Genomic DNA, 25517 nt, shown 5'->3' on the forward strand with positions numbered 1-25517 from the left:
ATCCTAGATCCTAGCCTGCCACTGTAACCACGAGACCCCACTCTGCTCTGAGAGCTGAGAATAGAACCCAGGAGTCCTGGGTCCTGGTCTGGTCTCCCCACTCCCCGCCTCTCACCACTGGCTTTTCTTGACATGTGAAGATCAGGACTGGTGCCATTAAGAGCCAGGAAGTCTTTATCACAGTTCCTTTTCCTCCCCTGAGCCCCAGCCCCTGCCAGCCCAGCACACAGGCTCGTGGGTTACAAATACTTGAGCAGGGATGTTTGTCTCTCTGCCGTAGCCCACTGCCTCCCTGGTTACTGTCCTCGGTGAGATCGGAAGGGGCTCCCAGTGTCTAACGCAGCCCCAGGACCAGGGTAAGTGCTGTGCTCCTGAGATCTCACACTCCCGGGAACTTCCATGATATTGTGTGTGTGTGTGTGTGTGTTTTGGGAAAGAGTCTGTGTTTAGAGTCTCAAAGCAGCTTAAATTGAAATGGAAGGTGTTGCTCTTAGTTTAGTATCAGTTGCCCCACCCCAGAGGTGGCTGCATCTTAGCGCTGGGTGAGCTATCCCCATGGGGCATTATGTGCAACTGCTCCTCGGCTGCCCTGTGCCAGAGGCGGCTGCATTTCAGCACCCGGTGAGTCATCCCTGTGTGGTATTATGTGTGGCTCTTACCCAGTTGCCCTGCCCCAGAGGTGGCTGCATCTTAGCCCTGGGTGAGCCATCCCTGCCTGGTGTTATGTGCGGCTGTTTCCCGGCTGCTCCACCCCAGAGGAGGCTGCATCTCAATGCCAGGGGAGCTGTTCCCGTGCAGCATCTTCTGCAGCTGGTAACTGGGTTATATGGTGTTTGGATGAAGGAGTAATTGAAATTTTAAATAGAGGATCTTGTAGGTTTATTATTAGTTATTATTTGCACTGTAGTAGTGCTGAGAGCCAAGCCTGGGCAAGCACCCCAGTGTGCTAGGCGCTGCACAAACACGGGAATATCGCTGCCCCTCTGGGGAGTGGGAGCAGAATCCAGGGCTTTGTAGGTCAGTCACCTGAAGGAGGAGAAACTAGCGCCATGGAGGCTGGGTATATTCTCAGTGCAACTTGCGTGTTTGCTGTACGTGCACCAGTCCTGGACAGACGTGGTCGTAAACAGCATCCAGGGAACTCCCTCTGTAGGGACTCTCGGCAGAAACCACCAAGGCTGGGTTCCCAGGGGGCCAATAACTCTCCACAGACTGAGGGATTGAGGCAGCAAGCACCCCGGAGAGAACTAAAGTGCAAAAATGAGTGAAAAACAAATTTCTTCCAAACCCTGAACAGTTGCTTGCACACTAAGGGCAAATTGTAACAGCACCACCTGGAGGCTGCTGGCAGAACAAAGATAAGGCCCAGCTCATGTGCCAGGGAGACTGAATTCCCTTGGGGTCTTTGCTGAGCCGTTCTGTACCCCATACTCATGCTCCCGCTCCCCCTCCCCCGTTAATGCCCACCTCTCCTCTAGGGGGCAGAGGAGAGCTCAATCCCCATGGTCTGTTCAGCCAGCGAGGGGCTGGTTAACGCCATCTGGGGTGTCGATTTGGTGCTTCAGACACATGTTTGCTAGGAACAGGTCTGAGATGCTCACAGCACCCAGCCGCCTACCAGGGAAAAGCCCCTGTTGATCTAACCATTAGATCCCACAACCCTCCCCAAGCCAAGACTGGAACCCAGGAGTCCTGATTCCCAGTCCCCCCTGCTCTAACCCACTGGACCCCCACTTTCATCCCAAAGCCAGAGATAGAACCCAAAGTCCTGACTATCCATCCCCCTGCTCTAACTACTAGACCCCACTCCCCTCCCAGAGCCAGGGAGAGAACCCAGGAGTCCTGGCTCCCAGCCCCCACCCCTGCTCTAACCTGTAGACCCCACTCCCCTCCCAAAGCTGGATAAAGAACCCAGGAGGGCTGCTTTCACCACTAGCCTTGGCGCAGCAAGCTGCAGACTGCAGATAATCGCTGGCCCCTTCCGCCTTCTCTATGAGATCCTGTGTCACATCACACATCACACGAGATGAGATCTCACACGAGGTCATTGTGTCACATCAGATCTTCCGAGACACAAACTCAGCATCTCTGGCCCCAGTGGGGCAGAGGGAAGGGCCCAGCTAGAGGAACTGTGTAGAGGAAGCGTTGTGCCAGGCGCTGCCCATGGGACACTGGTGAGCCCATCATGACGAGGCTGGGGGGGCTGAACCTGCTCAGCAGTGACCCAGGTGTCCTGGTGGAGCCAACTGTCCATGAGCTCCCCAGGCAATGCTCTGGCTAAGAGGGCGAGTGTGACCCTGGGCTGGAGACACAGGGGAATAGCAAGTAGGAGCTGGGATCCCCACTGGACGTGACATTGGGGAGATTGTGCCTAGCTCTGGGGGGCCACATGGCAAACAAGGTATCCAGAAATGGGGGAGGGGTCAGAGAAGAGCAGCAGGGACAATCCGAGGGCTGGAAAACCTGCCCGACAGCCAAGCACTGAAGGAGCTCAATCTAGTGAGTTTAACCTGGGGAAGGCTCAAAGGGGACTAGATCCCTGACTGTCAGCACCTCCCTGGTGGGCGGGCGGGGGAGGTTTCAGAGGGCTTGTTAACCCAACAGACACGGACAACGTGAGAGCCGACAGCTGGGGGATGGAGCCAGACAAATCAAGACTGGGAATAAGGGGCAGATTTTCCCCACGGAGGGGAAGTGACCCTGGGAAGGACTGCCCCAGAGACAGGGCAGAGTGTCCAGCCCTTGGAGTCTTTCTATGGAGATCAGATGTCCCTAAAAGCACTGCTCTAGCTCGACCATCAGATCTGGGCTGGAGGTCGGGATCCCTGGGGCGGTCACTGGGCTGGGCAGACTGTGTGGGCATAAAGGTCCCTTCTGACATTAAGATGGGTAGATCAGTGAACTCAGCAGTAAGCGGCTGGGCTGGTAGCTTCTCAGGTCTCCTCAGTGTCACGGAGTGTGGGGGAGTCCAGGCCCTGCACCCCTCTTCCTGGGATCCACTGAGACTCTCAGCCAGCCAGTAAAACAGAAGGTTTATTGGACAACAGGAACAGTCCCAAACCGAGCTTGTGGGTACAACCAGGACCCCTCAATCACGTCCTTCTGGGGGAGCAGGGAGCTTAGACCCCAGCCCTGGGGTTCCCTGTGTTCCTCCACCCAGCCCCAAACTGAAAAACTAAACCCACCCAGCAGGTTCCCTGCTGCAGCCTCTGTTCACATTCCTGGGCGGAGGTGTCACCTCCCCCTCCCCCTCCTGGCTCAGGTGACAGGCTCTCAGGTCTCCCCTCCCCAGGGCACATTCCCAGGTCAACACTCCCCCCTCCCTGCTGAGTCACATCGTCACATCTCTCCCCCCTTCGAGACTGAACTGAGCGGGGTCACGCTGACCAGTGACCTGGGGAAGTTCGGGGCCCCCTCTCCGGGACAGCGCATCCGCTATCAGGTTGGCACTTCCCTTCACGTGGACCACGTCCATGTCGTAATCCTGCAGGAGCAGGCTCCATCTCAGGAGCTTGGCGTTGGCTCCTTTCATCTGGTGCAGCCAGGTCAGGGGAGAGTGGTCGGTGTAGACGGTGAAGTGCTGCCCGAAGAGATAGGGCTCTAGTTTCTTGAGGGCCCACACCATGGCCAGGCACTCCTTCTCGATGGCCGCGTAGTGTTGCTCCCGGGGTAGCAACTTCTTGCTCAGGTACACGATGGGGTGTCTCTCCCCCTTTTCATCCTCCTGCATTAAGACCGCCCCCAGTCCCGTGTCTGAGGCGTCGGTGAACACCACAAAGGGCTTGTCAAAGTCTGGGTTTGCCAGAACTGGGCCACTGACCAGAGCCTCCTTCAGCGCCCGGAAAGCCTCCTGGCACTGCTCGGTCCAGACCACCTTGTCTGGCTTTCCCTTCTTGCATAGCTCAGTGATGGGGGTGGCTATGGCGCTAAAGTGGGGCACAAATCTTCGGTAGTATCCTGCCATCCCAATAAAGGCTTGGACCTGCTTTTTGGTGTGGGGAGCGGGCCAGTCTCTGATCACCTCCACCTTGGCTGGTTCCGGCTTTAGGCGGCCGCTCCCCACCCGATGGCCCAGGTAAGATACTTCCGCCATCCCCACCTTGCACTTCTCCGCTTTTACAGTCAGCCCAGCCCCCTGGAGTCGGTCCAGCACTTGTCTAACCTGGGACACGTGGTCCTCCCAGGTCTGGCTAAAGACACAGATGTCATCAATATACGCCACGGCAAAACTCTCCATCCCCCTCAGGAGCTGGTCCACTAGGCGCTGGAAGGTGGCCGGCGCTCCCTTGAGGCCGAAAGGCAGGGTCAGGAACTCATAGAGCCCCAGAGGGGTGATAAAGGCCGATTTCAGTCGGGCATCTGCATCCAGCGGCACTTGCCAGTAGCCCTTTGTAAGGTCCATGGTGGTGAGGTACCGAGCTCCTCCCAGCTTGTCTAGGAGCTCGTCCGGCCTGGGCATGGGGTAGGCATCAGATACAGTGATGGCATTGAGCTTCCGATAGTCCACACAGAACCGGACCGACCCGTCCTTTTTGGGGACCAGCACCACCGGCGAGGCCCAAGGGCTGGCAGATGGCTGGATCACCCCCAAAGCCAGCATGTCCCGGACCTCTCTTTCCAGGTCCTGAGCAGTTTTCCCTGTGACTCGGAAGGGGGAGCATCTTATCGGCGGGTGTGACCCTGTCTGCACCCGGTGGACAGTCAGATTAGTGCGTCCAGGCTGGTTGGAAAACAGCTGTCGGTACGGATGCAGCACCTCCCTGACCTCAGCTTGCTGGGCAGGGGTTAGCTGATCCGAGAGGGGAATTGTTTCCAGGGGGAAACCAGCTCTGGTCCCAGGGAATAGATCTACTAAAGGGTCATCTCCCTGCTCTTCCCACTGTCCACACACGGCCAACACCACATTCCCCCTGGCATAATATGGCTTCATCATATTCACATGGTACACCCGGCGGTGGTGCGCCCGGTTTGACAGCTCCACCACATAGTTTACCTCATTGAGCTGCTTGACGACCTTGAAAGGGCCCTCCCAGGCGGCCTGTAGTTTGTTCTTTCTCACTGGGATGAGAACCATCACCTGATCCCCAGTGGCGTAGGCACGGGCCCGTGCCGTGCGGTCATACCAGACCTTCTGCTTCCTCTGGGCTCTGGCCAGATTCTCCCTGGCCAGGCCCATGAGTTCAGCCAGTCTCTCTCGGAAGATCAGGACATACTCCACCACTGACTCTCCATCGGGAGTGGCCTTCCCCTCCCACTCGTCTCTCATCAGGTCCAGGGGGCCCCTCACCCTCCTGCCATATAACAGTTCGAAAGGCGAAAATCCGGTAGACTCCTGGGGCACCTCCCTGTACGCGAACAGCAGGTGAGGTAAGTACTTGTCCCAGTCCTGCGGGTGCTGGTTCATAAAGGTTTTCAGCATCATCTTTAGCGTCCCATTGAACCTCTCCACCAGCCCATTGGACTGGGGGTGATACGCTGAGGCCCAGTCGTGCCGGACCCCACATTTCTCCCACAAGCACCGGAGCAGGGCCGACATGAAGTTGGAGCCTTGGTCTGTCAAGACTTCCTTGGGGAACCCCACTCGGCTGAAAATGGTCAGGAGCGCATCGGCCACGGTGTCGGCTTCAATGGAAGCTAAGGGCACTGCCTCGGGGTAGCGGGTGGCAAAATCTACCACCACCAGAATGTATTTCTTCCCCGACCGGGTCGTCTTGCTGAGAGGCCCCACGATGTCCATGGCCACCTTCTGGAAAGGCTCCTCTATGATGGGCAAAGGTCTCAAAGCCGCTTTCCCCTTGTCCCGGGCCTTCCCCACCCTCTGACAGGGGTCACAGGATCGGCAATACTGCCGGACCGTGGTAAAGACCCCGGGCCAGTAAAAGTTCTGTAGCAACCTCTGCCGGGTGCGCCGGATTCCCTGGTGCCCTGCGAGGGGGATGTCATGGGCCAGGTGCAGGAGCCTGCGGCGATACTTCTGGGGGACCACCAGCTGCCTCCTGATCCCACAGGACTCTACTTCCCTTGTGGGAGCCCATTCTCGGTACAGGAACCCCTTCTCCCACAGGAACCTCTCCTGGCAGCCTCTCCTCATGGTCCGTACCACCCTGAGGTCGGCCAGGTCCCTGAGCTTCCGCAAGGAGGGGTCTTTCCTCAACTCGGCCTGGAACTCAGCAGCTGGGGCAGGGACGGGGCCCGGTTCCCTCTCGCTGGCCAGGTCTGAGGCCTCCGCCTCTCTAAGCCGTGCCCCTCGGCCCTCCCTCCCCACCAGGGTAGGGTCCTGCGCCTCCGGTGTGATACCCTCCCCGAGGTCAGGGCGCAGTGCCCCTCGCCGGCTCTGGCTACGCGTCACAACCAGGGCGGCCTGGGGCTTGCTTGGCCAGTCCTCTAGGTCTCCCCCCATCAAAACTTCAGTGGGCAAATGGTGGTGTACCCCCACATCCTTGGGGCCCTCCTTGGCCCCCCATTTCAGGTGTACCCTTGCCACGGGCACCTTAAATGGGGTCCCGCCCACCCCTGTCAGGGTCAGATAGGTGTTGGGCACCACCCGATCTGGGGCCACCACCTCGGGCCGGGCCAGCGTCACCTCCGCGCCCGTATCCCAGTATCCATTGACCTTCCTCCCATCCACCTCCAGGGGAACAAGGCACTCTCTCCGGAGGGACAGCCCCGCGCCCACCCTGTAAACTGAGCACCCTGAGTCCAGAGCCCCCAGCCCTCTGGTGGAGCTGGCCTGGGGTACTCTTCCCTCCGGGGCAGGTGGTAAACTGGTAGGCCCCCTTTCCTGGGTCGTCTGCCCCTCGTCCAGCTGGGTCCCTACCCAGTTAACCCTGGGTAGGTTGGGTCTGCTCAGTCTGTCCCTGAGCCCGGGGCACTGGGACCGTACGTGGCCTCTCTGGCCACAGTGATAGCAGCTCAGGTCACGTTGGTCCCCTCGAGCAGGTCGGAGGGGCCCGACGCCAGGCGTTCCCCTTGGGAGGGGGTTCTCCCTATTTCCCCGCTGGGAGGCCCCCTGGTGACTCTCTCTCTGCATCGGGGGGGGCCTGTTCTTTTGGGACTCCTCCCGGCTACCCCCTGACCGACTGTTCACAAACTCGTCGGCCAGCTGCCCTGCGTGCTGGGGGTTCTCGAGCTTTTTGTCCACCAACCACAGCCTCAGGTCGGAAGGGCACTGTTCATACAGCTGCTCCAGTACGATTAGGTCCAGCAGGTCCTCTTTAGCTTGGGCCCCAGCTGTCCACTTGCGGGCATACCCCTGCATCCGGTTGGCCAGTTGTAGGTAGGTGACCTCAGGCGTTTTACGCTGACTCCGGAACCTTCTCCGGTACATCTCGGGGGTCAGCCCAAACTCACGGAGCAGGGCCTGCTTGAACAGTTCATAGTCCCCTGCCTCCGGCCCTGTCATTCGGCTGTACACCTCCACGGCTTTGGGGTCCAGTAAGGGGGTGAGAAACTGGAGCCTGTCTGCAGGGTCAACCCTGTGCAGCTCACAGGCATTCTCAAAGGCCGTCAGGAAGCTATCCATGTCCTCCCCCTCCTTCCGCTGGGCCAGGAAGCACTTATCAAAGCTCCTTGCAGTCTTGGGTCCCCCCGCACTCACCGCAGCCGGGGCCCCACTGCTCCTCAGCCTGGCCAGCTCCAGTTCATGCTGCCTTTGTTTCTCCTTCTCCTGACGTTCCCTCTCCTTCTCCTCCTGCTCATGTTGACGTTGTTTCTCCTTCTCCTCCTGCTCATGTTGACGTTGTTTCTCCTTCTCCTCCTGCTCATGTTGACGTTGTTTCTCCTTCTCCTCCTGCTCATGTTGACGTTGTTTCTCCTCATGTTGACGTTGTTTTTCATGATCCTCCAGCTCCCTCATTTTCATCTCCCTCTCCCATTCCAGCCGCCTCCGCTCCAGGGATGGGGAGCTCCGCTGGGAGGATCCCCTGCTGGGTGCCGGGGTCAGGGTGCCCTCGGTATTCGCTGGGCTTCCCCCAACCCCTCCCCCGGACATAGGTAGGAAGGGTCTCGGGATGTCCTCAGCAGCAGTCTGACCCCTCCCAGCCCGGTCAGGCCCCAGGGCCCACGCTGCGTCCCCCGGGCAGCTTCCCTCAGGGACAGGGATCGGGTCATCCAAGCGATCCCTCTCCTCCAGCTGGGCAATCAGCTGTTCCTTGGTGGACCTCCCGATGCGCAGCCCCCTCTGCCTGCACAGCTCCACCAGGTCGCTCTTCAGGTGTTTAGCGTACATCTCCCTGCTGGCCACTCGCAGGCCGGGCAGCTTCCCACGGTTTCCAGGAAAAGCCCCTCGTGTGCCCGTCCTTCTTGAGGTCACCGACTCTTTGCCAGGGTCGAGCTGCAGACTCCTCCGCCCCTGGGACCGCTCGCTGCAATCCCCTGGGGGACCCTGTTACTGCAAAAGTCTTTCTCTCTGGTCACACATTCCCAGGGGTTAACCGCCCCCCGAAACCGTCTCTCTCTGAATCTTCAGCACGCCTGGTCCCCGTCAATTCCCCTTCGTTTTACTGCTCCCCAGTCACTTACTGCAGGAAGCGCCGTTCACGGGGTGCAGTACATCCCACCGCTGCCACCAGTTGTCACGGAGTGTGGGGGAGTCCAGGCCCTGCACCCCTCTTCCTGGGATCCACTGAGACTCTCAGCCAGCCAGTAAAACAGAAGGTTTATTGGACAACAGGAACAGTCCCAAACCGAGCTTGTGGGTACAACCAGGACCCCTCAATCACGTCCTTCTGGGGGAGCAGGGAGCTTAGACCCCAGCCCTGGGGTTCCCTGTGTTCCTCCACCCAGCCCCAAACTGAAAAACTAAACCCACCCAGCAGGTTCCCTGCTGCAGCCTCTGTTCACATTCCTGGGCGGAGGTGTCACCTCCCCCTCCCCCTCCTGGCTCAGGTGACAGGCTCTCAGGTCTCCCCTCCCCAGGGCACATTCCCAGGTCAACACTCCCCCCTCCCTGCTGAGTCACATCGTCACACTCAGCAAGGCAGGAAGCTGGGATGCTGAATAAAGCTGAACACTGCGAAGTCGTTATCACTATTTCCCACATGTGTTATGGTCACGTCTAATGGCCCAGCTGAGATCAGGGCCCCGTTGTGACAGGCGCTGCCCAGACACAAAGCGAGAGACAGTCCCTGCCACAAAGCATTTGAAGTCTAAAGAGACAAAAGTAAGATTTTTATCCTCCTTGTACAGGTGGGGAAACTGAGGCACGGAGCGGCGTGGCTTGCTCATGGTCACATGGGGCCCTGTGGCAGCATTGTGTAGCCCATAAAGCTGGCTTTAGCATTTATTTTATGTGGCAGCAATGCAAGGAACCCACAGGCCTGTCACCTGTGAGACGCTGGCATCAGCAGTTAGCATAAGGCTTGGGGCTGTGGACTTTGGCACAGAGAAATGGCCTAACGGTGACCCCTACGTTTTGGGACGTGGGAACAGAGCGTTTAAGGGGGAGCTTTGTCCACAACGACACTAGAAACATGAGCTAACACCAGCTTGCGGATATTTTAGGATGGGCCCATCAGCAGCTGTCTGACCACCAGAGAGCCATGACCTACCTATAGGAGAAGGGCCCCCATCACTGGTAGGGGGAGGAGATACACATAAGGAAGAGGGGAGACACCCCTATGGAACAGGCATTAGGCAGGGTGGCGTCAGCGTAACATCAAGTACAAGTCGCATCCCAGCCTGCGGGCAGGAGAGCGTCGTGTAGCCCTTGGGGGCTGCCAGGGTGACAGCGAGGAAGGTGATGGTGAGGAGGAAGATACTGGCTGACAGTCCGGGTTGTTCTGCATGGGACGGTTCAGAGGGACCCGCTGCCGTCTCTCTGTCTACCTCGCTGGGCTGGAGCCTTTGTGACTTTGTTAAATGTGCTAAGAATTCCTCAAGTGCGAGTGTCACGGCTGTGCCCAAGGGGCTCCCAGCTGAACCCCAGTTTCCATAATCCTGGGCCTGACCTGGGGACACGAACCTGTCAAACCCCCGCGGGATCACTGGGAATTCTGAAGGAATCCAGAGAATGACTATGTGACTCCTACATCGGGCTCCAGCCGTGACTAGAGCCAAGATCTCCTGCCTCAGCCCCAAGCCCGGCATCACTATGGAGCTCGTGGCCTTTCTGGGACACCCTCTGTGCTGAAAATGTTTTCGTAGGAACCTTTCCTGGGCCCAAATCCGGTTTCCCTTTCTTGTAGGCCCTACATCAACGTTCACCCTGGAGGAGATGGAGGCCCTGCTGCTGCTGGCCCTCTCCATCCTGACCGGTACGTGGTGCTGGTTGCGCTGGGGCTGGGATGCGGTAACGGGGAGGCGGGAATGTGGGAGACTCTGCCATGGAGACAGCTCCACCTGCCAATGCTTGAAATCCAGCAGGGGGCATCTGGAATTTCTGGGGTTCAGTTGCAAACTCTAGGGGGCGCTGCGCTGCAGGGGGCAGCGTCGGGACTCTCCCCTGGCAGTCAAGGCTGGCCCCGATGCCCCAGGGCAGCACCAGGGGGCGCTGCGCTGCAGGGAGCAGTGTGGGGACTCTCCCCTGGCAGTCAGGGCTAGGACTAGGGGGCTCTGTGCTGCAGGGGGCAGCGTCGGGACTCTCCCCGGCAGTCAGGGCTGGCCCCGATGCCCCAGGGCAGCACCAGGGGCTCTGTGCTGCAGGGAGCAGGGTGGGGACTCTCCCCTGGCAGTCAGGGCTGGCCCCGATGCCCCAGGGCAGCACCAGGGGGCTCTGTGCTGCAGGGAGCAGGGTGGGGACTCTCCCCTGGCAGTCAGGGCTGGCCCCGATGCCCCAGGGCAGCACCAGGGGGCTCTGTGCTGCAGGGAGCAGGGTGGGGACTCTCCCCTGGCAGTCAGGGCTGGCCCCGATGCCCCAGGGCAGCACCAGGGGGCGCTGCGCTGCAGGGAGCAGGGTGGGGACTCTCCCCTGGCAGTCAGGGCTGGCCCCGATGCCCCAGGGCAGCACCAGGGGGCTCTGTGCTGCAGGGAGCAGGGTGGGGACTCTCCCCTGGCAGTCAGGGCTGGCCCCGATGCCCCAGGGCAGCACCAAGGGGCGCTGCGCTGCAGGGAGCAGGATGCTGCTTCCCCTCCAGGTGCAGGCTGCCAGGACTGGGGAGTGACCCTGCCCGTGGACCCCCTGGCTGGATGGAGCGGCTCCTGTGTGACAGTCCCTTGCTCCTACACCTACCCCGAGGGGCAGCTCGTCAGGGCCGTGACCTGGAGCCGGAACAAGGAGAGAATTGTGCGGCTCACTGCAGCAGCGGGGCAGGGCTATGGCAAGGCCGAGCGCGCCCAGTTCCTGGGCGACCTGCAGCACAACTGCACCCTGCGCCTCAACCCGCTGGCACTCGGAGACGGGGGCGCCTACTCCTTTGAGTTCCAGACCCAGAGCCAAAGCTGGAGAAGCCCCCGAGCCCTGTGCCTCACGGTGTCAGGTAATCCCCAGCTCCTCTTCCAGAAACATTTCCCCAGCAACCCAGCCCGGCCCCGTGCAGCGTTATGTGCGGCTGCTCCCCAGCTGCCCCGCCCCAGAAGTGGCTGCACCTCAGCGCCCATCAAGCTGTCCCCAAGGACGGTTGCTGTACCCCGCTCTTAACATTTCACTCAAATCAGATGGCCACATTCTGCAGAGCTGTGAAGAAACAGTGGAGTCTGGTGGTTAGAGGAAGCCAAACTTGGAGTCAGGACTCCTGGGTTCTCTCCCAGCTCTGGGAGGGGAGCGGGATCTAGTGGTCACAGCAAGGGGGGCTGGGAGCCAGAACTCCTGGGTTCTCTCCCAGCTCTGGGAGGGGAGCCTGGTACAGGTCACACCCCCACCTGGGCTTGAGGAAGCTCTCAAAGAAGGGACAGTGGGTGGTGACTGGAGGTGGCTGGGCCCATGGCCGTGCCCCCAGCAGTGACTGGTTCTCCCCCTCACCCACCCTGTGCAGAACATCCCTGCAGGGTCAATTATGGCATGGCCAGGACCGGGGGAGCCCTGAGCGGCAGCTTGTTCTGCTCCATCTCCGAGCGCTGCTCCTCCTCCGGCCTGCATTGGTACGACAGAGCCGGCGCGCGGATCCTGACGGAAACCGCAGCTGGCCAACGCGAGAGCTGGCTGAGCATGCGCATCGTCTGGCAGCACCGGGGGGCGGCGCTGGAGTGCCGGGTGCGGGGCTACCAGAATAGGTGCCTCCCCAAAGGGTCCCAGCCCCCAGCCACAGGTGAGTAGCATTATGTATGGGGATTTTCCTTTGTAGGGGGCACCGGCTCCCATCAGACCCCAGGGCACGAACTGGGGCGGGGTGGGAAACGGGGCACGGGGCCTTTCCCCTCTAGCAGGCTCTGGCTCTAATCCAGTCCTAGGGCAGGGGTCTGGCTGGCACAAGGGGTGGGGAATGGGACACGGGACCTTTCCCCTCTAGCTGGCCCAGCTCCCATCCGGCCCCAGGATGAGGGACTGGCTGGCTCATGGGTGCAGGGAATGGGGCATTGGGCCTTCCCCTCAATAGAGCGCCGGTTCTGACCCATCCCCAATGGCTTTTTCAGGCTGGACCCCCCACCTGAAGGTCCTGGTGGACACGGACGGCCCGGGCCCGATCAGGGAGGGTGACTCGTTCACACTGAGATGCGTGGAGGACAGCAGGTCGCTGGACGAGTTCTACTTCTGGATTCACAACTATGAGGATCTGCCCGGGGGCCCCTCTGTGCAGATCAAAGGGGCAACCTTGTCTCACGGGGGCAATTACACCTGCATGAAGTGGGTCTCCGGCACCGGGCGTGGCTACCTGGCTATATCCCCCACCACCTATGTGGCCATCCTTGGTGAGTAGCCAGTGCCAGGGTGGGGCCAGAGCTCTGGGGGTGGGGGCCAAGGAGCACAGATGGGAGGGGCCCTTCAGTCACTGACATGTCAATTGGGGGCGGGGCCACAGCCCTGGGGGTGGGGCCAAGGAGCACAGATGGGAGGGATCCTTGTCTCACCTACATTCCAAATGGGGGCGGGACCACAGCCCTGGGGGCGGAGCAGGAGAGCACAGATTGGAGGGGGGGCCTTTCTGTCACTGACATTCCAGTTGGGGGCAGGGCCACAGCCATGGGGGTAGAACCAGGTTCACAAATGGGAGGGTCCAGGGGCCCTCCTTATGCCATCACTTGGATATGGGAGTGGGGCTAGAGCATTGGGGACGGAGCCATGGAGCCCCTCCACCCCATGCCATGCAGCGCCTAAGCCCCCAACTGCCATCCCACAGGGGTGTCATTAGCTCATATCTCATTCGCTTCCTCTGCAGCCCCCCCCGTGGTGCATGTGGTGGCCACCCCAGGCCCTCATCGCAGCACGGGAGAACCCCTGTCCCTGATGTGCCAGCTGGACACCAGCGCCTATGGCGGAGTGGGCTTCTCCTGGTACAAGGATGGCGAGCGGCTGGGGTGGGCACAGCCAGAACTGGCTTTCCTGGGCGTCCAGGTGGCTGATGGGGGAGAATATCAGTGTGAGGTGTACAACACCCTAGGGAAATCCACCTCCCTGCCACTCACCATCACTGTTGTGTGTAAGTACTGGGCGCATTTGACTCCACGTTACGCATTACGTTGCCAGGGAATGGCTTAGAGTCCCCCATGCACCATGGCTGAACCCCGCACCGTCCTTCTGCAGGGCCAACCAAAATAAACAAGCTCCCAGCTCATGCTCCAGCTGGGTCCGCTTTGTTGACCAGGCTCCAGTATCCCTGTCCAGCGCACAGAGCCACCTAGCAGCCAAATGACATTACCAGTCAACCTGTCATCAGGCCGAGAAACACCCATTCAAATGACGTACATGTGGTTGAAATTTAATATTTTTTAATCATCAGGAAAAATGTCTGGTTTGCCACCCTCAAAATTAGCTCTTTGCCGGACTTTTCATTACATTTTTCATCTCAGTTTTTACTTACAGTGTTTTGAAGGAGCAATTCGTGGGCGCTGGGTGAACGAGCTGTTGGGGGAGCCTAGCCCCTGGCCCCTCCCTCTCTGCCCGAGGCCACACCCCTCCCCTTCCACCTCCCCTTCCCCACCGGAGCCCTGGTGGGTGGTTGGGGGGTGTCCCTGCGGCCCCCTGCTGTAGGAGCTGAGCCCTGCTCTGTGTCTGTGTGTCCCTGCCCACCCCCTGCGGCCGCCACCCCCCCCATGTACCCCCAGTTCCAGAGTGCTCCCAACCCCAGTGCCTGGCGGCGTGGCGTGGCCACAACCCCAGGCCTCACGAGCACCGGCCCCAGCCTGCCCGCCCCAGGCTCTCAGCCACGGAAGAGCGGGAAGGGAACTGGGGGCGGAGCGTGGGTGGGGCCATGCCTGGCTGTTTGGGGAGGCACCGCCTTCCCCATCCTACGCTACCCGCCACCCATGGGGCAATTGTTGAAAATTATAATCAATTAAAATTAAAGTTAAATAATCTTTTAAACAGAAAATGCTGGGGCGGGGGGGGGAGGTTGGCAAACAAAATTGTTGAGGATTTTGGGAAACAGACAATTATGATGACTGAACAGAATCATATTTGATCAAAATGCCGATAAAAGAATGGTTGAAAAGTTGGAGGAAGCGTTTGCTCAAAGTCAGATTCAATCTTTGGCGAAAGGGTAGATTCAAAGTTTAGCAAAAGTTTCAATGCCAAATTCCCAAAACTCTGGGGGGAAAGTGGGGGAAATGGCTCCATTTTGTACCCAGCGAAACAGCAACACACACAGGTTTGTGATTGTTCACATTTTTTCTTCCATTGGCCTATGCAGCTGCCGGCACAAGGGGGCTCTGGTCGCACTTGGGGCAGGGTCTGTCTCTTGCTCTGAGTCTGTGGTCTCAGCAGGGACAGGGCCTGTCTCTGGTTGTGTGTCTGGGCAGCGCCTGGCACAACAGGGCCCTGATCCCAGCTGGGGCAGGGCCTGCCTCTGTCTCTGTGTCCAGGCAGTGCTCAGCACAGCGGGGCTCTGATCTCAGCAGAGGCTTCTAGGTGCTATTGTAATAAGAGGAGACTGGAGGTTTGAGGAACCTGGAAAAAAACTCCAATGTCCAATAATCTCTTGGGAGGAAAATTCTCCTGGTTAAAAACCCAGCTTCCTTCCTGCCCCCTCCACTGACACTTGCCTTCATTGTCCCCCCTAGGACTATGCTGCCCCCTCAACCAGCTCCCACCTCCCCATTTCCCCTGGCCTGCCCCACTGCACCCTGCATGACATTGGAGCTAATGACCCTATTCTCCATCTCTCCCCACCACAGACGGCAGTGACTGGTACCAGCTGAGCCCTGGCCCCATGGCAGGCTTCGGAGCAGGGGTCCTGCTGCTCTTCCTCCTGAGCAACCTCGGGGTTTATTGTCTGGCCAGGAGAATCCACCAACGGAAAGAACCAGGGGGGAGTCTGCAGGGTAAGGGACCCCCCTGGGTGGGAATTGGGGGAGTGGCAGGAAAAGGGGGGGCCTCTGGCTGCATTGTGGAAAACCTGGAGTGTGGGCATGTGAAGGAAATCAGCCCACTGCTGTGTGTGTGTGTGTGTGTGTGTCCCTGCCGCCCCCTGCTGGAGGGACTGAGCCCTACACTGTTTGTATGAGGGTTGGCGGAAGCGGCCTGCTTTGTGGGGGGGTTGCCAGAGGGGGGAAACGATCGAATTGGGCGAAAATGTTTAAAGAAGGAAAATAAACAGTGAAAGGGGATAATTGTGTCTCCTTCCCCAGAGGGCAGCAGAGAGGACCCCAGCAAGCCACAGAGAGACTCGCTCTATGAGGTCAGTTGCGGGGGTCTGTTAGCCCCTGGGTCCCCACTGCCCCCATATACTGGCTGGGGTTGAGTATGCAGCTGCAGCCTGTGTACCCCCCCACCATCCCCAGCTGGATGGAATCAGCACTACCTGACCATGCATCATAGACCCCGTCCTGCTAATGGCTATGGGGAGATTCTCCTTCACATCCAATAGCCAGGACTTGCATTGGCACAGGAGGCTGGGAGATCTCTGCCCAAATACAACTGGGGATGCTCGTTAGTCTGCCAGATAACTGCAGTTCACAGCTCTGCAGGGCCATAAAGGTGGGCATGGAACCCAGGAGTCCGGGCTACCAGACCCTCCCCTGCTCGAACCACTAGACCCCACTCCCCTCCCAAAGCTGGGGATAGAACACAGGAATCCTGGATCCCAGCCTCCCCTCCCCCAGCCACTAGACCCCACTCCCCGAGCCAGGGAGAGAACCCAGGCGTCCTGGATCCCACTCCCCCGCCCCGCCCCCATTACTGAAGTTACAGGCAGACATCACACAGAGGTCTCCTGCTCAGGGAGTGTCCCCTCTTTCACACAATCTGTCTCTCTTCCTGTGTCCCCGGCAGGAAATCCCATGTGCCGGGGAGATTCCCTGCCCCTCAGATGACAACGGCGACTATTATAACAGCACCAAGGACTATTGTAACTGAGCACGGCCAAGGCCCCTGCCGACCGTCCATGGTCCCCTCCGTGCCGCCGCAACCCGGATCTCGATGACAGTCCACCGCTCACACCCCAGGCAGCATTTACCCTCCTCCATGAGCTGGGGAAACCCAGGAGAACCCAGGTGTCCTGACTCCCAGCCCTCCTCCCACCCCGCAGCAGAGCCCTGGGGCAAGGTCCCACTTGGGCCACTGGAACTGGGCATTTCTGGGGCAGTTTAATTTGTAGTTCCTATTTTCCAGGCTGTGTTGACTTTCGGGAGGCAGGCTGGCCTAGCAGACAGAGAACAGGACTGGGAGGGAGGTGATCCGGGGTCTGCCTGCCTACAGGCAACTCACAGCCCTGCTCTGTGCCTCAGTTTCCCTGAAATGATCCTGCCCTCCTGTGTATAGTGCTTGGAGATCTCTGGCCGGAAAGCACTAGACATGGACAAGGTGTCATTACCCACCAGGCTGCTGTTTCCCTCCAGGTCCAGCCCCTTTCTCAGCTTTAACACAGTTTTCGTCAGGGAATTGCCTTTGTTTTGTTTATTGTTACTGGATAATAAAGTGGGTTTACAAACCCATCAGCTTGGGTGACTGCCGCGGGACAGGGAGGCTTTGCCGAGGGCAGGGGGCTCCGAGGCTCAAAAGGGAAAAATGACGCAGCAAGCAGCCTTTCGAAAGGGAAAAATGACGCAGCAAGCAGCCTTTCAAAGGTGGATTTTTAGCAGATTGTGCAACCGGGAGCCAGTCGCTCTCCGGCGGGAAATTAAAAACAAACAAAAAACAGAAAAGCAGCAGAAGTCCCTCCCCCCCACACACACCCCCAGAGCAGCAAGGCGCTACTTAATGAAATGAATTGGCAATTACAAATGCATCCGATGAAGTGAGCTGTAGCTCGCCAAAGCTCATGCTCAAATAAATTGGTTAGTCTCTAAGGTGCCACAAGTACTCCTGTTCTTTTTGCGGATACAGACTAACACGGCTGCTACTCTGAAAGAAGCCAATGTACGCTTGCTGGGGGCGGCCTGGGCAGCTGGCCCCCACCCGGCTCCGGCTTCCAGCCTCCCTAGGGGGCGGAGTCGGGGGGAGGGAGAGGAGGGGCAGGGTCACAGAGAGGGGCAGGGCCTTGTGGCGAGAGGGGGGAAGCACCCCACAATTTTCTGTCTAACCCACCTTACCCACCCCCGCAGTGGGAATAGGCGGGCGCCACCCCTGGTCTCCCCCCATCGCAGCCAATCACAGAACACAATCCCACTCATTCATGTGCCAGGCTCTAGTTTCCATCCTCCCGGCTCCTCCGTTCTTCGCAATGAGCCACGCCACGCACCCAGGGGTGCGGACTGGGGGCCAGGATCCCTCACTTTATACCTGCTATAAGGGAGGAGCGATGAGGGGAGGGGCGGAGAGGAGCAAGGGGGGGGCGGGATCTTGGGCGAAAGAAATGGCATGAGGGCGGGGACTCAGGGTGAGGGGGCGGCACGAGGGCGGGGTCTGAGGGGAGGACGCAGGCTGGGGGCGTGGCCTGGGGAAGGGGTGGTGCAGGGGCAGAGTCTCTAGGAGAAGGTAAATGCAAGGGCAGGAACTCGGGGGAGGGGCTGAGGCAAGGGCGGAGCCTCAGGGAAAGGGACAGTGCAAGGGCGGAGCCTGAGGTGAAGGGGTGGGGCAGGGGACGGGGCCTCAGGTGAAGGGGCGGGGCGTCGGAGGAAGGGGCTGACTGGTTACCTCACATTCACACCTGTAAACGTATTTTTATAAAGCATATGCAATGACACCGGGGCAGTGCGTGTGTGTGTGGCTGTGCAGGGGGATGTGTTTGTGTTTGTGTAGCTGGATTTGTGCCTGTGTTTGCATCTGTTAGCAGTTGCGGCGGCTGGATTTGTGCGGGTGTTTGTGTATGTTAGTAAGAATGTGTGTGTGTGGCTGGATTCATGCAGGTGTTTGTGTACGTTTGCAGTTATGTTTGTGTGTGTGCATCTCTGCTGCCCTCTGCCGGCTACAGCGACAACTGCTTCTCCATGTGTCACAGCCCCCATACCGTCAACCTAGGTGGCGATTCCCCCATCTTACAAGGGCTGGCTGGCCTGACCCTTAGCCTGTCTGCGGAGTGTGGTGGAGGCTGCAGCTCACCCCCCCGTGGCGCAGGAGGGCGCAGGTGCGGGGCGCTGGGCTCCGATGCACCTGCCCAGCTGCTTACAGTACATTCATTGATCTGCCCATCTTCATGCCAGAAGGGATCGTTGTGCCCATGCAGTCTGCCCAGCCTGGAGACCGCCACCCAGGGATCCCAGATTCCAGCCCAGATCTGACGGTCGAGCTAGAGCGGTGCTTTTAGGGACGTCTGATCTCCATAGAAAAACTCCAAGAGCTGGAGACTCTGCCCTGTCCCTGGGGCAGTGATTCCCAGAGTCAATTCCCCTTACTGGGGAAAATCTGCCCCTTATTCCCAGTCTTGATTTGTCTGGCTTCATCCACCAGCAATCAGCTCTTGCTCTGCCCTGTCTGTTGAGTTGATGAGTTCTCTGCTCCCCGAAAGCTCCTCCCCAGGGAGGTGCTCACAGACCAGGATCTAATCAGCTTGTCTCCTTCTCTGGGAGAAACTCACAAGATCGAGCTCCTTCAGTCCTTGGTTCTTGGGCAGGTTTTCCAGCCTTCGGATAGTTCCAGTTGCTCTTCTCTGACCCCTCCCCGATTCCCCAAAGTCCTGCTGCACAAAGACCAGTGGTAAAAGCCAGCCACCTGGGTTCTTTATCCAGCTCTGGGAAGGGAGCGGGTGTGACGCTCTGTACCTCAGGGGAACACCCAGCACCCCCATGTTCATCCTTGTAAAATGATTCTGTGATCTCCAATGCAAAGTTTGTCATGTTGGGTGTCTTCGGAAGGCTCATGATGCACTGGGCAGTGTTGTTACAGTAGTGTTATAGTAAAGTTATAGGTTATAATGTCATGTATGTAGTTATGAGCCTGAAAATGTATCCTCATGGCTTAAAATAAGAGCAGAGAGGCAGTTCACACCTCATCAGGGCAGGTATGGGACAAACGCAGCCCAGCCTCACAGGAACAAAGGAAACTGGCCTGGGCAGCAGGTCTGATGGACTCTCGATTGAGTCACCCCGTTTCCTTCAGCCAGTTTGGGACTGCGATGAGGTAATGCTCACCTGACTCTGAAGGGGGGGGGCAAAGCCAAGAGGAAAGAAAGGACATGATAAAAGGGAGAGACATTTGCCACGCTCTTCCTCTCTCTTCCACCTACATCTACAGACACTACACCACGCGACTGAAGCGCTGATCAAAGGGGAGAGGCTGGCTGAAGAGCAACTAGTCAGCCTGTGGTGAGACGCATCGTTAGTCTCTAAGGTGCCACAAGTACGCCTGTTCTTTTTGCTGATACAGACAAACACAGCTGCTACTCTGAAACCTAAGTTTGTAAGGACATTGAAAGTGTTCAGATCAGCTTAGAACGTGTTTTGCTTTTATTTCATTTGACCAAATCTGATTTGTTATGTTTTGACTTATAATCACTTAAAATCTATCTTTATAGTTAATAAATCTGTTCGTTTATTCTACCTGAAGCCGTGTGTTTGGTTTGAAGCGTGTCAGAGACTCCCCTTGGGAGAACAAGCCTGGTACATATCAATTTCTTTTTTAAATTGATGAACTCATATAAGCTTGCAATGTCCAGCAGGCATAACTGGACACTGCAAGACGGAGGTTCCTAGGGTTGTGTCTGGGACCAGAGATATTGGCTAGTGTCATTCAGTTGCACAATCCAAGGAGCAGCTTACATGCCAGAGGCTGTGCATGAACAGCCCAGGAGTGGGGTTCTCACAGCAGAGCAGGGTAAGTCTGGCTCCCAGAGTCAAGGATTGGAGTGACCGAGCAGATCACCAGTCCGGATAACACCAGAGGGGAATGTCACAGCAGGGTCTACAGGTTAGAGCGGGGAGCTGGGAACCAGGACTCCCGGGTTCTCTCCCTCGCTCTGGGAGGGGAGTGGGGTCTCCAGGTGCAGCAGCTTTCATCCAACAGACCCAGACCTTCCAAGGCATTTTGGTGCCTTGCTGCCACTGATTTCCAGGAATGACAGTGGATCAATCTTCATAGCCCTTGTGATGTCCTTGCTGGCTCTGGGACCCCCGCTTCTAGCCCCACTTTTGCTCCCCGCTGTACAAACCGGCTTTAAGCCCCAGCTCTCCCTACTGAGAAACAAATGTAGTAGCCCAGCACGATCCCAAAGCACTAAAATCCTGGAGACAATCAAAGTGGCTCTGAGCCCGAGAAACGTCTTCCCTGCCCCTCCTCTAAGTATTGAAGGCCACCACCAAAATCCAACTGGGTCTTGGCCACGGATCTTGTTCCCTTGACGCCAATGGGTTTTCAGTTTGATGGAGTGCACGAAATTCCCGGCTTTCAGAGTCAGCCGCGCTCCAGTCAGTGGAGCTGCTGCGTAACCCATAATATGGTCCTGTGGTGTGTTTAATCCACTCAGTGGTCAGGAGGGAAACCTGCCCCGAAATCTGTGTGCAAGAAGAACCCACTTGGCTCAGAAGGGAGCGAGGAAAAAGAGCGAGTGAAAAAAATAACCAGCAAGAGAAAAAAGAGCATGAAAGGCAGAGAAACTGACTAAATACACATGCAGGTCTATGGCGGGGACTGGGACATGAGGCCTTTCCCTTCTGGGGGACCCCATCTCCGACCTGCCCCAGGGCAGGGACTGGCAGGCTAAGGTGGGTGGGGAATGGTCCCCTGCTAGGGGGCACCAGCTCTATCTGGCTGCTCCAGGCTGGTGGCCTGTGGTTCTGCCTGGACCATCCCACCCTCCCTTGTGCCCTGCCCTAGGGGCCAGTAAAGACGGCCCTGTCCCGGGCACCTGAGCCCAGGGGTTTATTCCTGTGCTGAGGTAGCAACAGCCCCTGCTGCATCTTCCTTGCTTGTCCTACCCAGCGCAGCCCCCCTTGGAGCAGGGATCCCACCCCTGAGCTCACAGCCCTGGCTGCGGCCATCCCCTCCTTGGCAGAACCACCTCTGAAACCTTTGGGGGGCTTTGGGGGCAACTTTGTCCTTATCCCTCTTCCATGGAGAAACTGAGGGATGGAACAGGGAGAGGTGAGTGGCTTGAACCCAGGAGCCCTGGCTCCCAGACTCACCCCCTCCCCCTTCCTATTGGAAATCAAGTGGAGGGAAGCTTTGCTGGGGGGGGGGGATCCCCAGCTAGGAAGTGGAGGTAGACAGCACCTATCAGTGGGTGGTGGGGGGCCCCCTCTCAGGCTGATCCCTCTGACTCCCTCAGACCGGGCCCTGGGAGTATCTCAGAGCTGGCCACCACCTGGGTGATTTGCGGGGGGAAGGAGGGTGCCAGCACTCTACCCATCTCCTGGGAGCTGAGGGGGTCTGGAGTACCCTCAGCTGGTTGGGGTGACACGGGCTCCCGCTGCCCAACGCTGCCTGATGGCATATACAGGCTTTGGCTGATCCCCAGGGCACCACCCCAACAAAGCCCCGCAGCACCCTGTAAATCAAACAATCCTCCTGGGCACAGCCAAGATGCCGCTGGCCAGGGAGCCAACGAGACCCCACTGTCATTGCCAAGGCTGCTAATTCCCCTCAGCTCAGTCGCAGCCCGGCTGGTTAAAACATCCTCTTGCCGGACTGTGCTTAACGTGGCCGCAGAACCGAGGAGGACCGAGCATTCTCTGGGTGCAGCAGCTTTCATCCAGCAGGCCCAGACCTTCCCAGGCATTTTGGTGCCTCGCTGCCCCTGATTTCCAGGAATGACGGTGGATCAATATTAATAGCCCTCGTGATTTCCTTGCTGGCTCTGGGACCCCCCTTTCAGCCCTGCTTTTGCTCCCCAATGTACAAACTGGCTTTAAGCCCCGGCTCTCCCTACTAAGGAACAAATGCAGTAGCCCAGCACGATCGCAAAGCCCTAGAATCCTGGAGATGATCAAAGTGGCTCTGAGCCCGAGAAACGTCTTCCCTGCCCCTCCTCTAAATATCGAAGGCCGACCCCAAAATCCAACTGGGTCTCGGCCACGGATCTTGTTCCCTTGATGCCAGCGGGTTTTCGGTTTGATGCAGGTTCCCAGCTTCCCGGGCCAGCCGTGGTCCTGTCAGTGGAGCTGCTGGGTAACCCATAATACGCTCCTGGGGTGTGTTTAATCCACTCGGTGGTCAGGAGGGAAACCTGCCCCGAAATCTGTGCGCGAGGAGAACCTGCTTGACTCAGAAGGGAGCGAGGAAAAAGATCAAGTGAAAAAAAATAACCAGCGAGAGAGAAAAGTGTGTGAAAGACAGAGAAAGAAATAAAGGGAGAGGAAAAACATTAGAAAATGAAGGACAGAAAGAGTGTGAAAGGTAGAGGGGGAAAAAAGCAAGGAAGAACCTGCAAGCTAAAGAAGGAAAGGAATGAAAAAGAACAAATGAACAAACACAGCAGCACTGAGAGTAGAACCCAGGAGTCCTGGCTCCTCCTGCTCTAACCAGCAGCCTCCACTCCCCTCCCAGAGCCCGGATAGAACCCAGGTGTCCTGGCTCCCAAAATGGGCGGGAGTGGGGTTTAGTGGTTAGAGGAAGGGAGGCTGGGCATCAGGACTCCTGGGTTCCTTTCCCAGCTCTGGGGTTAGAGTGGGGTCTGGTACGTTAGCACAGCTGGGGCTGGGAGCCAGGACTCCTGGGTTCTTCCCATCCCCCCCTTAACCATCTCACACAGCAGGAGCGGGCTGGGCAGGAAGTGGTGATGGGGTGAAAACTACCAAGAAATGCAAATTCTCCAAAGAGCCTGTGCCAGGAACCATGTGGTGCAGAAACCACGGCCCCCTCCCCACCTCGAACCCCCCCTTGGCTGACATTGGATTGTGCCCCCTCGGTCCCCAATCCGCCCCCTATGAGCCCTAGGGGGGCAGAGAATAGCCACAACATAGTGTGCCCCGGCCACACCCCCAATCCTCCCCCTATGGGCCCTGGGAGACAGAGAATAGACACCCCCGTCCAACTGAAGTGTCGCAGTGACCCAAAGTGTGGGTATAGGAGGGGAAGGGGGGGGTGAGTGTATGGATTTGTGCACATGTTTGTGTGTGAATCGGGTTCTGCAGGGGTTTTGTGTGTGGGCGGGTGTTTGTGTAGCTGTAAGGCGGGGGGTTGTGTGTGTGGCTGTGCAGGTGTGTGTGTTGATGTGGCTGGATTTGGGTGGGTGTTTGTGTACGTTAGTAATAATGTGTGTGTGTGGCTGGATTCATGCATGTTTGTGTATGTTTGCAATTGTGTACATGCATGCTCTGCTGCCCTCTGCCGGCTGCAGCAACAACCGCTTCTCCACGCATCACAGCCCCCATAGCGTCAATTCCAGTGCCGATTCCCTCATCCTAGAAGGGCTGGCTGGCCTGACCCTTCGCCCATCTGCGGAGTGTGGTGGGGGCTTCAGCTCGCCCCCTGTGGCTCAGCAGGGTGGAGGTGCGGGGCGCTGGACTCCGGTGCACCTGGAGGGCAAATCAGGCGGGGCAGGGCCTGTGGTTTCCGTGCCGCGTTGCCTGGTGCTGGGTCATTGCACCATCCCCAGCCACGCCGCACAGCGCGCCCCGAGAGGGAGTGGGGGGCCTAGCAGATGATCCAGTACCAGGGGGGAGGGGATATGTGGTTGCGGGGAGGGAAGGCCTTGGGCTGCACTGGAGGAGCGCAGAGTAGGGGTGACACCCCAAAAACCTGCAGCAAAGGGATGGACAGATGGAGAGGGATAGAAGAGGCAGCGAGCCTAACATCTAAAAGGGGAGTGGGGTCTAGTGGTTGGGGGTGGGGGCTGGTGGTCAGAATTCCTGGGTTCTATCCCAAGCCCTGGGAGGGGAGTGGGGTCTAGTGATTAGAGTGGGGGCACGGAGAGGGGCAAGCCAGGACTCCTGGGTTCTCCCCCTGGCTCTGACTCTCTCCTGTGTAATCCCTCAGCTGTCGGTGGGCGGGGTTATGCAGATCAGCGCGCTGAGTGACCGCATCGGAGTCACTCCGGGGCAGTGATTGCCACTTAGCTACGAAGTTATCAGAGTAGCTCCTGGGGACGTGAACAGCTGTGGGGGCGAGAGGGCAGCGCGGTGTCCCAGGCTCCCGGTATCGCTTCTCGGTCTCTATGGCTCAGATCAAGTGTAGTGTCTGGTCTTCTCCGTTTAATCTCCGGTGTGTTCTCCAGGCGAGAGCTTCATATTAAATGGAGTTTTGGAACAGGGAGCGGGATGAGGAGCTCGCTCCCTCCGCTCCACGCATCAGCCCGGTGTTGCGTTGCTGCCGGGCGCGGTGCCCTTCCCCGGGGCGGGGGAGAACCTGCTGCTAGAAAAAAACCAGCTGCCTCGTGCGGCTGCGGGTCTGTTCCCGGGAGCTGGGGGGTCAGCGCGTCAATCCCCGCCCCCGGCGCCCGCTGCTTTCTCCGTCCGCACGAGCTGCCTCGCTCCTCTCGCCGCTGCCGCCGGACGCGGCTGATCTGCATAACCCCGCCCCCCGACAGGGGCCCCGCCCCGCCCCCTCGTCTCCCCGCCCCAGGCGCTGGGTGCCGCGCTCCGCCGCAGCCCCGCTGCCCCTCTCGGCCCCGGCCCCGGGGGGAGCCTCCGGCCGCCACTGGTCCAGCCACCGCCCCGTCCCTGCCCTGAGCTCCCCCAGCTTCCGCACTCGGCTCGGGGAGCCCGGCAGCGAGAGCCGGGCTGTGCATGGAGGGGAGTTTCTGGGGGTGCGGGGCGCGCGGGGGCGACGGAATTTCCGGTCCCTAAAAGGGGGGGGCCACCAGCGCCGGAACGTGGCCACCCCCCTCCCGCGGCTCCCCTTCCTCCGAGCCCCCACCCTTGCCCCTCCCCATCGCTCGAGGCCCCGCCCCTTCCCCCCGAGTTCCCCCCTTCACTTTCTCCCCGATCTCCTGCTCTCATGCCGCCTCTTCCCCGCAATCCCCGCCCCCGCACCGCCCCTTCCCCCAAGGCTCTGCCCGGTGCCACCCCTTTCCCCAGTTCTCCAACCCCGCAATGCCCCTTCCCCCTTGTGCTTCCCCTTCTTCCTGCAACCCTGGCCCGCCCCGCCCCTTCCCCAAGATTCCCCCCCCACACCGCCCCTTTCCCCAAACCCCGCCCCCACACCGCCCCTTTTCCCCATCGCCGCTCCCGCACGGTCC

General features: G+C 58.9%; 1 protein-coding gene and 1 non-coding gene across 2 annotated transcripts; both read left to right on the forward strand.

Annotated features, from left to right (window-relative positions):
- Positions 1 to 262: 262 nt before the first annotated feature.
- On the forward strand, positions 263 to 17257 carry LOC140902573 (B-cell receptor CD22-like). The gene is made up of 9 exons (XM_073322788.1): positions 263 to 356; positions 10185 to 10253; positions 11073 to 11414; positions 11910 to 12182; positions 12508 to 12783; positions 13251 to 13511; positions 15205 to 15351; positions 15658 to 15707; positions 16301 to 17257. Exons 2-9 carry the CDS (start codon positions 10214 to 10216, stop codon positions 16382 to 16384), a joined length of 1473 nt encoding a protein of 490 aa, XP_073178889.1. The 5' UTR covers positions 263 to 356; positions 10185 to 10213; the 3' UTR covers positions 16385 to 17257.
- A 7220-nt stretch (positions 17258 to 24477) lies between these two features.
- LOC140903022 (U2 spliceosomal RNA) lies at positions 24478 to 24669 on the forward strand. Its single transcript, XR_012156148.1, has one exon. It is a non-coding gene; the product is annotated as a U2 spliceosomal RNA (small nuclear RNA).
- The last annotated feature ends 848 nt before the right edge of the window (positions 24670 to 25517 follow it).

The sequence above is a fragment of the Lepidochelys kempii genome, chromosome 24 (assembly GCF_965140265.1).
Source record: "Lepidochelys kempii isolate rLepKem1 chromosome 24, rLepKem1.hap2, whole genome shotgun sequence".
Lineage (NCBI taxonomy): Eukaryota > Metazoa > Chordata > Testudines > Cheloniidae > Lepidochelys > Lepidochelys kempii.